The sequence below is a fragment of the Haliotis cracherodii genome, unplaced genomic scaffold, assembly GCF_022045235.1.
Source record: "Haliotis cracherodii isolate W230 unplaced genomic scaffold, xgHalCrac1.p SCAF_9, whole genome shotgun sequence".
NCBI classification, from domain to species: Eukaryota; Metazoa; Mollusca; class Gastropoda; order Lepetellida; family Haliotidae; genus Haliotis; species Haliotis cracherodii.
Window position 1 is genome coordinate 22,771,866 of NW_027266343.1, and position 13,910 is coordinate 22,785,775.

Genomic DNA, 13,910 nt, shown 5'->3' on the forward strand with positions numbered 1-13,910 from the left:
GGATGTGGTCGGAGATGGCTGATTTTGAGTCATTTTTTTTGTACTGAGGTCATGTGTTCTTTTATCCTAATGGGTAGGGGCCTGGATGTTTCTCCTACATAGGAGTCACACCCAAACCCACCCCGATCACAACATCCAGTGGAACAACATCAAGATCCTGGCCAACAACCAATCAGACTACAAAATCAGGAAACTCCTAGAAGCCATCTACATCAAAAGGATCCAGCCAGCAATGAACAGAGACCAAGGCTATTACATCCCGTCTGCTTACCATCACCTAATTGCTAAATCCTTTTATCCATCCAATTAATACAGTGGCTTCCATCATCTCCATCTGTCTGCTTGTTTACTCTGTGCTCATTAGTCATCCACTGGCTTCCAATTAGCTCAATCACCTCTGTGTCCATCAACTAGTCACTGTAACAACTTAGATGTCAAAAAGTGTATATATACCTATGCTGTTTAGCCCTATCCATCTATTGCTTGATAAAGGTGTTAGGATCTACACCGAAACGTCGCTCTAATTGTAATAAAGAAGTTGTTCATCCATAGAACTCGTCTTACTTCATCACTCCAACTTCTAAATGCCACTGAAAGAAACTTTATGAAACAACTTATTAAAAAGAAACCTCATGCCCTCCGGGTCGATTTTACTTTGAAAGAAGAAAAAACGACTGCGAGATTATTCTGTAAAATAATAAGCATCAAATATAATGCACCAAATCCGCGATAGCTTAAAAACAATAAGCAAATGTTGTTCTACAGATCTGGTGACCCGTGAAGATATGGGGAAAGAATAGATCTTCGGCAACCCATGCTTGCCTTAAGAGGCGACTATGCTGTCGCAAGAGGCAACTAACGAGATTGGGTGATCAGGTTCGCTGACTTGGTTGATGCATGTCAACGTATCCCAATTGCGTACATCGATGTTTATGATGCCAATCACTGCATTGTCTGGTCCAGACTCGATTATTTACAGACCGCCATCATATAGCTTGAATGTTGTTAAGTGCGGTGTTAAATAACAAACAAACAAACAAAATCTACACATCAGGTATTTTCTTAGAGGCTCAATCAGTATATCATGTTTACAATTTCAATCATGATATAGACTCAAGCTCATTATAATTGAGAAATGTTATTTTTGTCTGATGACCCCTCCATTGGGGGTCGCGTCAGATGAACACTGAGCGGACATAATGACCCAGTCTGGATGAAGGTTGAATGGGTCCAGAGTCAAGGTCAGCTTTGTGAAAGGACCAATCTTCATTACTTTTCCAGGCCCAGTCGTCTTAGGCGCCGCGATTCGCTGTGCAGAGTTGCGTCCCTTGGGCACGCCAGAAACCTATGATTGTGGGTTCGAATCCCGGTTCGCCCCGATTATGTTTCTAGGTGTGTCAGCACCATACCCGTGCTCGTGGGTTTCACCGAAATGGTAAACGTCTGAGACTTGCATCACTTCGGGCTTTCCTCCCACATTAAGCTGACACGCCGCGATATAACTGGAATACTGTTAAAAGCGGCGTTAAACCCAACTCACTCACTCTCTTTTGGGGGTAAATACTGAAACACTCTGTTCAAAGAACCGTTTATAACCTCGAATTATTGTCGGGAATTAGCTCCGGGATCTCCAGCCCTTCAGAAAGAAACGGAGAGGATCTCAGGCGAAGCAGGAAATCTTTATTATATATAATAATAAAAGGCAACGAACATACATTCAAATAACATTTAGATATTCAATTTCATGGTTAGGACAGAATGATGAGCTATTAACTGCTAAAGCATTTAGGTATTCAAATTCATAATGTATAATAAGGACATAATGATGAGTTCTGTAAGCTATGTACTTCCACTGTTCGGGATTAGTATAATCTATAGTCAACTTCACTCTGTTGGTCACAGAGATTGAAAATCTGCTTTTCTCATTGCTAATGTAATGGAGAACAGTAGTTGAGTCTGTTTAGTAAGTGATACTATCAATATCCAGATCCAATTCTTTCAGCAAAAACTGACCAATCTTCACAGAAACAGTAGCTGCTGTCAACTCTAATCGTGGAATTGTCTGATGTTTCAAGGGAGCTAGTCTAGCTTTTCCAAGAAGTAGAGATGTGTGAATGCTTCCACTGACATCAAATAATATGATGTAGGCAGAACAACCATAGCCTGTAGTACTAGCATCTGAAAATATGTCAGGTTCGACATCCTCATCCCAGCAGTCAGATTTGTCCTTGCACAGATCTTGAAGTATCTTCTTTGCTGGCAGCAACACAGGAGATACAAGCCCAAGGGGGTCAGATAGTGTTGATACCATGGACAGAATTCCTCTTCTAGTGAATGGTTTTTTTCAGACAGGTCCATCATATACTTAAAACTATCCGAGGCAATGTCCCATTGCATGCCCAGTGCTCTTTCCATTGGAACAACATCATAGCTAAGATCAACAGCTTGTATTTCCTTTGAACGGTGTTCTTGAGGAATTGTAAATAACAATGCTTTGCTGTTGCTTGTAAACTTTGTTAGATTGAAACCACCATCTGCACATGCCTGTCTCAGGTTTCTAATCAAATCAGTTGCTATTTCATTGTTTTCTACAGACTTCAAACAATCGTCCACGTAGATGTTCCTTTCAATGGTTTGTGCAACTTTTTCATCATATTTGCCTCTTGCTTTACTTGCAGTACTTCTCAAGGCATAATTTGCAATCATTGGAGAAGAAACAGTTCCAAAAGTGGGCGCTGTCATGCGGTACTCTTTCAGTTCATTGTGGACGTCACCATCAGGCCACCATAAAACGTAAATAGTCATGATGCTTCTGAGGAACTTTCACCTGATGGAACATCAATTCCACATCTCCCATTTAAGCAACTTGATCTGATCAAAATCGAGTCAAAACACTGAGTTGGCCAAAACACTGAGTTGGCCAAGTCAGGGCCTTGGAGAAGCACATCATTAATAGAAAGCTCATCAGATTTGGCACTGCAGTCAAAGACGACTCTTATTTTGTTAGGTTTTTTGGGATGATAAACTCCATGATGGGGTAGGTACCAAAGATGTCCAGGCTTACCAGGTAGTTCGTCTTCAGGAATTTCAGTTCGTATCCTTTAGCCAATATTGTGCTCATGAATATTGTGCACATAATCTTTGTGGTACTTATCATTCTTTAACATTTTCTTCTTTTGCCACAGAATTCTTTTCACAACTTGTTCTCAAAATGACCATCCACAAACCTCAGATTTTCTTCAGTCTTCTCCATGAAACGTTGATCTTCAGCAGAGTAACCACCCTCGCCACTTTTCCCAAGGTCTTGCTCACTGAAATCCAGTTCAAACAATCGAAGTGCAGCATCAAGTGAAACACATTCCATAATCTTCTCGTTTTCTTTCAGGACAATTTTGTTGCAAACCACAGTTTTATCTTGAGCATTACACTTGATTTGAAGACGTCCATTAATTATCCACCCATGCTTGTACCTCACTGCAAAAGGTCCATTGCCTTGTGTGGGAATAACTTCCAGTGGTCGAAGAGCGGCTGCACAGTTTATTCCGATGAGAAGTCCGATATCAAGATTCGGTAGGTATAGGGGCAGCATATCTGAAACATCCTTAAGATGTGGCATTTTCATCAACAGTTCAGGTTTAGGAATGTGATTGTGGTCAACAGGCATGCCTTCCTTACAAAATGTGCGTGGCAAACTAAGAGAATGGTTGTCTGCAAGGTCAAGATAACAAGATCACATACCGCTTGTGTACTGATGAAATCAGTTCCATTCATCGTTTGCAGCTTCAATGTTGCCGGGGTTGAACTGGCAGAGAGTTTGTCCTTAAGATTTTCAGTAATGAAGCATCCTGTGCTGCCATTATCCAACATGGCATACGTTGTAACAACCTTGTCACTTCCTTTCTGTCTCACTTTAACCGGAAGAAGAGGCTGCATAATGGTGAAAGACACATTTGAACGTTGAGAACCTGTAGTTACCTGTTTTACAGAATTGTCATCACTGGTCTTCTCTTCTGTTGAGTCCGAGAGTTGCTGCCTCCTGATTGGCTGAATGTTACTATCTTGCAGAGCAGTTTGGTGACGCTTACTGCAATATTTACAAGTCCTCATCTTCATGCAACCCTTGGATGTGTGATTCAAGCCATAGCAACTGAAGCACCTGTTTCATCTAAGGATTTCTGTAAAAATGTCTTACAGTCATCAAGGTCATGTCATTGCTTACAAAAATAACATCAGAGAGAACTGCATTTAGATGTGTCCGTAGTAATTTGAGTTGCAAAAGTAGTTGAATGAGACTTGCTAGAAGACTGTTTGTTCTTATCAGGATGCTCATCCTTACTATTAGTGTCTTCGGGTTTTGTAAGGAAGACTCCTGCTTACCAAAGGTTGGTTCATTGGCAGATCTTGCTGCAAAGTCTATGAAATCAACCAGATCCTTGAACAAAATGTCCTGTCGTTCATCCATTCTTAGCTTGGTGACATGATCCCTGCACTTGGATTGGAGAAACAGTGGTAGCTTATATGTGTGTTTATTCATGTATGGGAGGCCATAGGCCCATGTACATTTCAGTTATATATAGTAATATACGATTGAGACAATTTACATTGCAAACAATCTTAAGGGTAGAATATTACGACTTGGTACGTAATAATAGGGCTTCCTTCACATACTTAGCTACATTTCTGAGTATACAGTCATTTTTGCTATTTAAGAGATTACTAAAAGTCTTAATACATGGATTGTTATAGAATCTTACAGGAATATACTTTTGTCTTAATGTTGCGTAAAACGGGCAGACAAACACAAAATGGACTTCGTCCTCAATACAACCATTGTTACATAGCCGACAAAAGCGTTGTGAAGAATCAATATCCTCTCTTCTGCCCAGATTACTCCGTATAGGCAATTCACTTAATCGCAACAGGCACATCATACGTCTATGGTCTCTATTTCTGAAAGCTGTAACATAATATTCCATATCCAATAATATCTTGACGTGTGAATAATACCTTAATTTACGAGACTCATAAATGTTCATCTGTATACTCTGTTTGTTGCAATCCAACAAACGTTGTCTAAACAGCTGCAAGAAACACTTAACATCACCAATATTCTGTTCGTACCACACATTACCAAATCCATATATGTCGAGTAAATATTTACCATGAGTTGCCCAAGTAATTCTACCACATTCATCCAGCTTCTTCATTAACAAATAACACTGTTGGGGATATCTTTCATCATTCATTCTAATCAGTTTACACCAGTATTTAACACACTTCATATGATAATCCACATGCAAACCATTTCTTCCACATTCAGCTAATATTGCCGTACTTGATACATATTTACCAACTCCTAAAACAAATTTACAAAACTTAGTATGAAAAGTTTCGACAATTTGACTACCTTTGCAGCCCCAGATCTCAGCACCATAAAGAAGAATGGGCTTTATCTTAATATCAAACAATTTAAATAAAATATTAACTGGCATATTTACAAAGTGAAATTGCAATTGTTTAATGGCAAACAAAGCCTTATTGGCTTTTATCTTGAGAGTATCAATGCATTTAGTCCAAGACAATCTATTTGAAAACAGAACACCCAGATAACTATAGTAAGTACTAACATTTATACGTTTATCATTCAAAAACCATCGTTCATCATACCTTAAAGTACCACCTCTTCTGAAAACCAAAATTTCGGTTTTAGACATGTTAATTTCAAGTCCCCACTTTTTACAAAAATTGGATAAAATATCAATTTTTCTTTGCAGACCTATTACTGTGTCATCAAAAATACACAAATCATCTGCATATAGTAAAAGTAATATGTCCATAAACTCCTCTCCAATAAAAATCCCTCGCATATCACTACTTTCTATCATTGACTGTAATTCATGGATAAACATCGTGAACAGAAAAGGACTCAAAACGCAGCCCTGTCTTACACCACTCAGTGATTCGAAATAATCTAAAAGAGAGTTATTTGATGTCCTGACAGCACACTGAATCTTAGAGTATAGATCCTTCAAAACCACCAATAAACGACCATGTATTCCATTTTTCATTAATGAATACCACAGGAGATTTCGGTTAATTGAATCGAATGCTTTACGGAAATCAACAAACAAACAATAAAATCTACCCCGACGTTTAGAGAGATATTTTTGTGCTAAACATTGTAATGTAAATATAATATCAATTGTACTGTATCCGCTTCGGAATCCTGCCTGAGATTCAGGGATTGTATCATAAACGTCGGCAAAGGTCTTCAGTCTATTATTTAATACTGTTGTCATCAACTTTCCAAATACATCCATCAGCGTTATTCCTCTATAATTATTGACATCATTTAAATTATCTTTCTTATGCAGGGGAACTACTATACCCTTTGCCCACTCGTAAGGGAATACACCACTTTGCATAATCCTATTAAAAACTATAGTTAAGTATGATATGATTGAAGTACTACAACATTTCACCATTTCCGGTAGAATTCCATCCGGTCCAGCCGATTTACCCAGTTTCAAGTTATGTATAGCTGATGATACTTCTTCTTCAGTTATATCAGCATTAAGGAGATTATTCATAACATCATCATTACAGTAATTGCACTCATTAGTATCATGATTGTTCATAAAAGTTTCTGCCTCATCTAGAATGCCCTCATCCACAAGTATATCAGTTAAATTAAACACATGCTGGAAATATTCGGTCCACTGTATATTGGCAATGCCTGGGTTCCCTGTCACAGAAGGTGAAGAAATAATATTGTTGATGCGTCTCCAGAAGGATTTACCACTTTTACTATTATTAACCAGATCATTTATACAATGTTCATCATGCTTCAATCTCTTCTGTCTACACATTTCTCTATAATTATTCTTAATTACAACATATTCCTTCAAAAGTTTAGCTTATGAACAATGGACTGCATATTTGGGGCATGGTTAAGAACATTCATGTGAGATATGCTTTGCATTACATGATAGCATTTGCTGAGATGAACAGACAACTGTTTCAAGCCTTTATGATCATCATTCCTCAAATTAGGCCAAGAGCGAACTTTGTTCAGGCATGCAGAAGAAACTTTATATGGATTACAAAGCATTTCTCTTGCAACTGTGTAACCAACAGAGGTATCCATGTGAATGCAACCAGAAATAAGTTCTTTTGGCTCATCGTGCAGTTGCTGGTCCAGGTAATAAATCGGTCTGCATCACTTGCTGTGTGTGGGCGTGATCCGAGCATCAAATGCCATCAGAAGTGCTGAACACTCTGTAGGATCTCCACTGAACTTGGATAACTCTGGTTTGGGGAAACATAGCATTGGCCATCTGCTTCTGAGTTTCTACAATGACATTCCCAAACATTGAAGACTGACTAACAGGTGGGACAAAATATTCCTGTTGGTAATTACTTGGTTGATTCTGACCTGAAGGGACAAATACAGTTGCAGAAGGATTTAACACAAGATAACATGACTGACTAAACTGCCCAGACTCTGGTACTGTTTGATCAACACTAACGTTTGCTGGAAGAGGTATATTTGTACATTCAAGTTCTACAGTCTCATTCCGATTCACAGGTGGAAGATTGTTACTAGATTGAGTGAGTGAGTGAGTGAGTTGGGTTTAACGCCGCTTTTAACAGTATTCCAGTCATATCGCAGCGTGTCAGCTTAATGTGGGAGGCAGGTCTCAGACGTTTACCACTTCAGTGAAACCCACGAGCACGGGTATGGTGCTGACAAACCTAGAAACATAATCGGGGCGAACCGGGATTCGAACCCACAATCATAGGTTTCTGGCGTGCCCAAGGTTACCAGATTGAGGTAAAGGACTAGAGAAGAACGAAGTTTGTTTGTCTCACCTTGCTTCATTTTGATATGTTTTACCTCTCCATTGGTTCGTTGGCCTTCTACCTGAGCAAACACATTTCCCTGGCTGCTGACTTGGCGATCTGGATGTCTAATTGAAGTTCTTTCATCTTCATCTGCGCTTCGAACATGGACTTTTCTGCACAAAGCTCAGCAAGTTTTGCCATTTCACGAGTACATATATGTAAAGATTTGATTGAAGAGCTAAGTGATGATCTTGAATTCAAAGAATGCTTTGACGTATTAAATCTTACTGAACTGTTCTTTGATACAGAATCATCTTCAACTTCATTTGTCATGTTTTTCAACAAACTGAATCCAACTTAAAAGTTACAACTCTCTAAAGTTCAGGAAAGAACAAAGTTTTCCTCAGCTCTCTTCATGACACTAGCTTTCTCATCTTCCTCAAGTTCACTGCAAGAAAGATCTACACATGTTCTGTAAGAGCAAAGTAAATCATTAAATCATCACAGTGAAAGTTTTTCTCAACGTTCTGTCCATAAGGGACGTTACAAACATGAACACTGTCATCTTGTGATGCCATTATCTCACATTAGCACAACACAAGTTCAAGATCACAATACTGGATCACAATACCAGCAACCTTACAGGAATTCAAGTCTACATCTATATCCTCTGGAACACAGAGAAGCTCCTGAACAAATTAACATCATAAACCTAATCATTAGAAAAAAACTTTCATCCTGGCATATTCACGTACAGTGGACAAAAAACTGTTAAAGGAAAAATGATGATTTAGTTTAAAAAAACTCATCAACCATTCGATCCATTTAAGCTGTTACAATCTTTTTGTAAGATTGCATAATCTTAATCATGGCTGAAAACTTTCGAGTAACGATTGGAGAGGAGATCTTATGAATTTTAAGAGTGGTTTAGCTTATATTTTTACAAAATTTGTGCAACTAAATGATACCGCAAATGCTTGGAATGAATTTCTATATGATAAAAACGAAAATAATTTTACTAACCCAGCAGTTGTAAGAGTTAATGAATCAATAAGAACTTATGTAAGGGCAATTCTTGGTGCACAATCACAAACACGAACGGGAATAATTTGTTCTGGGACGGCGTCCGATGCACAAAAACAGTTTGTCGCAAACGTAGAGGATGCTATTAATTTACCAGTTGACATACCATCTTCTATAAAACGTTATCAAGATGTATTAAAGTACGCTCAATCCAAAGTAGACTACATTTATGGGGCAGGACTATACATGTCTCCGAGTAATAAGTAATAAGGAACTTAAGATCGGCCAAGTGATAGGTTAATATTTAAAAAATTGTTATTGCTACCGATCAACAGAAACCAGGTATAAATTCAGATATTAACAACAAATTAATAATGCAAACAAACACAGGCGAAATGGGAATAGTAAAGCCACAGACACCACATGTGTCACAGACATCTAACGACGCACAACCACAAGTGCCAAAAGTGCCACCACATATTGCTGCTAAACATCAACAAAATCTATGAAAAAAACAGCACTTATAGTCGGTGGAGTCGTGGCCGGTTTACTCACGATTTGGATAAATAGTCTTTAACAGATAAGTCGACAGCCCAGCAATTGCTAAGATCAGTGCCCACAAGTTTTGACTAAGCCAAGTGGTTGTCTTTGCTAATAAATTTAAGAGCCAGGAAACAATACTCCCTATTATACCTGGAAGTGCAGATGCGGCTTTCCCAGGGAGCTTTCCCAGTGCTGAATGCCTTTAGAAGTGCTTTTTTATCCACTCTTTTATACCACCCTTATCACTGTACCACCACCACCAGTTAACGCGAGAGTCAAAGTCGATATAATAAATCCCAATGCGGTTAAAATACTGCCAATGGTTATCCCCTGTTTTCGGACAATGTTTTAATTTAAACGGCCAGTATAGTATCAGTGTTGAGGACCTGATCGATAGTGTGTCTAATTCAACTGATTTGTGAATGAAGTGCCTTTCTATTACTTGAAGCCGCTTCAAGGCCAGCCCATCTTTCGTCTTCTAAGTTACGCAATCTTTCCGCAATGTAGCATCTACTGAATTCATCGCCCGCCTGTTCAAGTTTTCTTTTCTCTTGATCTATATGCTTGTCGAGTTTAGATAGCTTGGCTATATCATTGATGAGTTCTCCTCGCATTGTTTGCATTGCCTTGTCAAGACCTCATAATTCCCTTATATTGTTAACAATGTGTGTGGTCTGACGTTGATTAATGAATAATGTGCATAGTGTTTCAAGGCATATAGATGTCATGGCTCCAGGGTAATGAGCCTTTGCAATTAAATGTTCTTCAGACAATTGGTGTCGTAAATCAGTCGCTGTGACAACTTCCCTCCTTTACTTGAAGCTTGGACCCCACAGTCCAATCAGTTATATGAAATTCTTATGCAACAAATATATGCAATGATGGTATGAAAGTGATCATCTAGCCAATTTGATTTAGAGCCAGTTTGAAAACTAAACCTAGTGATCTTTGTCATGTGCAATTTCACTACAAGGTAATTACCGCTTTGCACAAATTCAATAAATATATCACTGAAGGTTCTCTGAATTCAGGAGTCTGGTTTGGCGGTGTGACTCAGAATAATCATGAGTACTGTCATAAAAAGTACAAATTAAACATCTCAGCAAATATTTCGCCTAAAGAAATTTGAAGCGATGCCCAAGAAAAAAATCCTTAATACTGACATCAAAACTCTGAAATGCTGAATGCTGAATACTGCTGTGCTGTTAATTACTTAATACTGACATACAATAAACCTATGTGTGGGTGGCTCACCAAAGAATATTCCTAATCTAAATTCAAAGTCCTAGACAATACAACAATTTTGTACCAAACTGTGCGCATTAATAACTTGTAACAAATGACAAATTTTGTTGTTTAGATTTTTTAAATTACGAGTTGAGCTTTAAGGTGTGACTCGATAACCCTACAACTTAGGTTTGTCTGGGCCCAAGCTGCAACTATATGTCTGGCATGGCCTGGAGACTTTTCAAAGATTCCCTACACAATAACTTCAAAGATCTAGCTTGACTAAAGATGCAATTTGGAGTATATTGCACATATATAAAATTGGATTTTGGGAAGACACATTTTGGCATTAATATACCGGTACTGGCTTTGATCAAACATACCTGGTTGCACTTATCAACAGTCACACAATATATATCCTGGATTGAGTCAATGTAAGTAAACACAAATTAGTAAGTCCCAATAAGATATCTTGTACACAGTGTCTATATATCTTGTAGGTGGCTGTGAGGCGGTTTCTGTATTGTGCAGGGTCTGCATGATGATGGCTGTGGTCGGATCTCTGTGGGATAGGCGTGTATACTTCTTTTCTTAGGTCATGTGCAGGAACGACATCTTGAAGGGGAAGTCTTAGCAGTGTTGCTAAGATATTGGAGCAGGGAAGGTTTGGGATCGGAGAACTTGTTCTTGATTGGAGAGGTTCTTGTTCTTCCTTCAATCTTGTTACAGGCCATTTCTTCGTTCTTGGTAATTGGCCTCCAGGAAGGTAGTATATCCTTTTAATAAGAGACTGTCACTTCCTACAGTTGATTAATGAATAATTTGCATACTCGTATATGCAAGGGGCCGACGTGCAGTTCTCAGTAAGAAGTGACAACTTGGAGACGATGGCTTGCGGTATATACAGGTTTACTTTATACATGTAGATATATACATACAAAAGACACTATGTGTCAGGTCAGCACGTAGTGGTAGTGGTTGTTGTCTAGGTACCCCTGAGCACCCAGCCTAAACTGAGCTAGGCTAAGGGTAAGACCTTTCTTCTTTCCTTTCTCTCTGGACCATTATACCATCGAAAAAATATGATAACATGACCGACGAAGAAATTTAAAAACTGTACGCACGTTACGAGTCTAGACTGGGAGCTACCATGACTAAAACAATAGGTTTGGTTATGTTACAACTATACACAGTTGTAGCTAGTACGTTTCTTCCTATACCGGCAGAAAATCGCATGTATTTATGTGAATCTCTCGAGAAAGACCCATTCATAGAACACGATATAAGTGCAGTAAGCTGTGAGTTTTATTATAGATACGGAATGTTCTTAGCGCCACAACTTTAATAACGGCTAGGTATTGTCAATTTAAACATACGTGCCCATTTATTAATAATGGAGATGGAAATACAACAAGCGAACGAGGAAACACAAGCGATTGCGCCACAAACACAAGCGATTGTGGAAACACCACAAGCCCCAATTGCACCACAAGTCAGAGTGACTAAGAATCCTCGAAAAGTCGCAGCTGGTGGGAAGGCAAAGGCCTACAATACTGAACACAGCCCAATTAAAACTTGGACTCTCTATGTACTAGGGGTTGTTGTTATAACATCGGTATGTTTTTGTAAGACTGGAGAAGAGAAAACACCACAAGTTCAAAAATTAGATGAGGTTCAATTAGAGTTAAACCCGCATGGAATGTTATAAAAGTATAACTACTCCAGTAACAGACGGTAAAATGTTGGTAAATGCAACATATAATTCAGCGGTGGTCAGCGGCTTGGCCATTGGCTATGCCCGAAAAGCTAAAATGATTACTAAAGCCACACCAAGCTAGATTTTAATGGTTATGATATTGGTATGATGGTTCTCCATATAGGACTAGCAATGGCAACAAAAGATATGCTAATCAAACAAGGGCTTATCCCAGAAGACATGGTTATTCTCGAATGAGAAAAGCTGAATTGTTTACCTTCCTTGGTTTGGAATACAACAAACCCCAGACTGTTAGAGAACTCAAAGCTCAAGCGAAAAAAAGTGGGCTGAGAGGTTATTCTCGAAAGAGAAAAGCTGAATTGATCGCTTTACTGAATGTTGATATCAACCAGATGATAAAAATATTCAAACGGTTGAGTTAAGATTTTTACCCACAGACGGTGTTGGTAAATATCTAAGAGGTTGGAAGATGGATATTAATTCCAACATGGATGTTAATGATGTTAAGCCCATCGTATCGAGCAAATTTAACAAGGAGTTAGCTGGTATTTTATACTAACGGTTAAAATGTCATTGAGTAAAAATGACGCCGAATATACGGAACCTTATATCCGGAGCAATCAAGAAGTTATAACTGAATCTGATACTATAAACGCATCATTAGATACATCAATTCATTGGATACAAGAAACTTTAGAACGTTGGACTAATAGAGGTTCGGGTTGGGGTGTGGAAAAAAATCGATAGTTAATATTTAGATATAGCAAATTATATGCCTTTCAAAGGTGGATCTTATATAGATTTACCCCCGTTTTATAAGGAAAAAAAGCTATAGTTAATGTGAAAAAATAAAGGTGATGGCTGTTAAAAAATTACGATAAGATCTGCATTGTTCCCCACAGACAAACATCGAGATAGACCTTTGATGGTATAGACGAACCTACACCAATCTCACAAATTGATAAAGTGGAAAAGCAAAATAATTCAGCTGTAAATGTTTTCGGACATGCTTCTCAGGAATTGTTGTACACAGGATAAGCTCCGCCCTATAACATATTCCAAGAGTCAATTCATTTCTAATCGAAAAAGATGGTAAATATCATAATACATGGATAAAGAGTTTAAGCAGACTATTATACTATCAAACAACCCATAAGGAAATGAAATATTTCTGCGAAAGATGCCTGCATGGGTACAGCAGACAGGATGTATTAGAAGCGCATAAAGAAGACTGCAGAGGCGTTGGCCAAACTGCTATCAGGATTGATATGCCTTAAGAGGGAAAAAATATATTAAAATTTAAACATTATTGTAATCAAATGACAGTACCATAAATAATCTACGCGACTTCGAAGGACTTATCAAACCTATAGAAAATAACGAACACAGTACTGAATGTAGTTTTACGTACAAAACTCAAGAACATATTCCTTGTGGGTTTGGATATATAGTTGTAAGGTATGATGGGAAAACAAACCCGCCCATAATTTATAGAGGTCCCGATGCAGCGGGAAAGTTCCTAGAATGGGGATTCCGTAAGAGATCATTGCCACAT

At 38.4% G+C, this 13,910-nt stretch overlaps 1 protein-coding gene and 1 pseudogene across 1 annotated transcript; both read right to left on the bottom strand.

The window, feature by feature from the left end:
• Positions 1-3,193: 3,193 nt before the first annotated feature.
• On the bottom strand, positions 3,194-4,534 carry LOC139451800 (uncharacterized; annotated as a pseudogene).
• A 94-nt stretch (positions 4,535-4,628) lies between these two features.
• On the bottom strand, positions 4,629-5,920 carry LOC139453200 (uncharacterized). Its single transcript, XM_071234827.1, has one exon. The coding sequence runs from the start codon at positions 5,907-5,909 to the stop codon at positions 4,629-4,631; it is 1,281 nt and encodes a 426-aa protein (XP_071090928.1). The 5' UTR covers positions 5,910-5,920.
• Positions 5,921-13,910: the final 7,990 nt, after the last annotated feature.

Bases quoted from the DNA above. Each gene is read 5' to 3' on its own strand.
- LOC139453200 (XM_071234827.1), bottom strand. From the start codon at position 5,909: ATGTTTATCCATGAATTACAGTCAATGATAGAAAGTAGTGATATGCGA.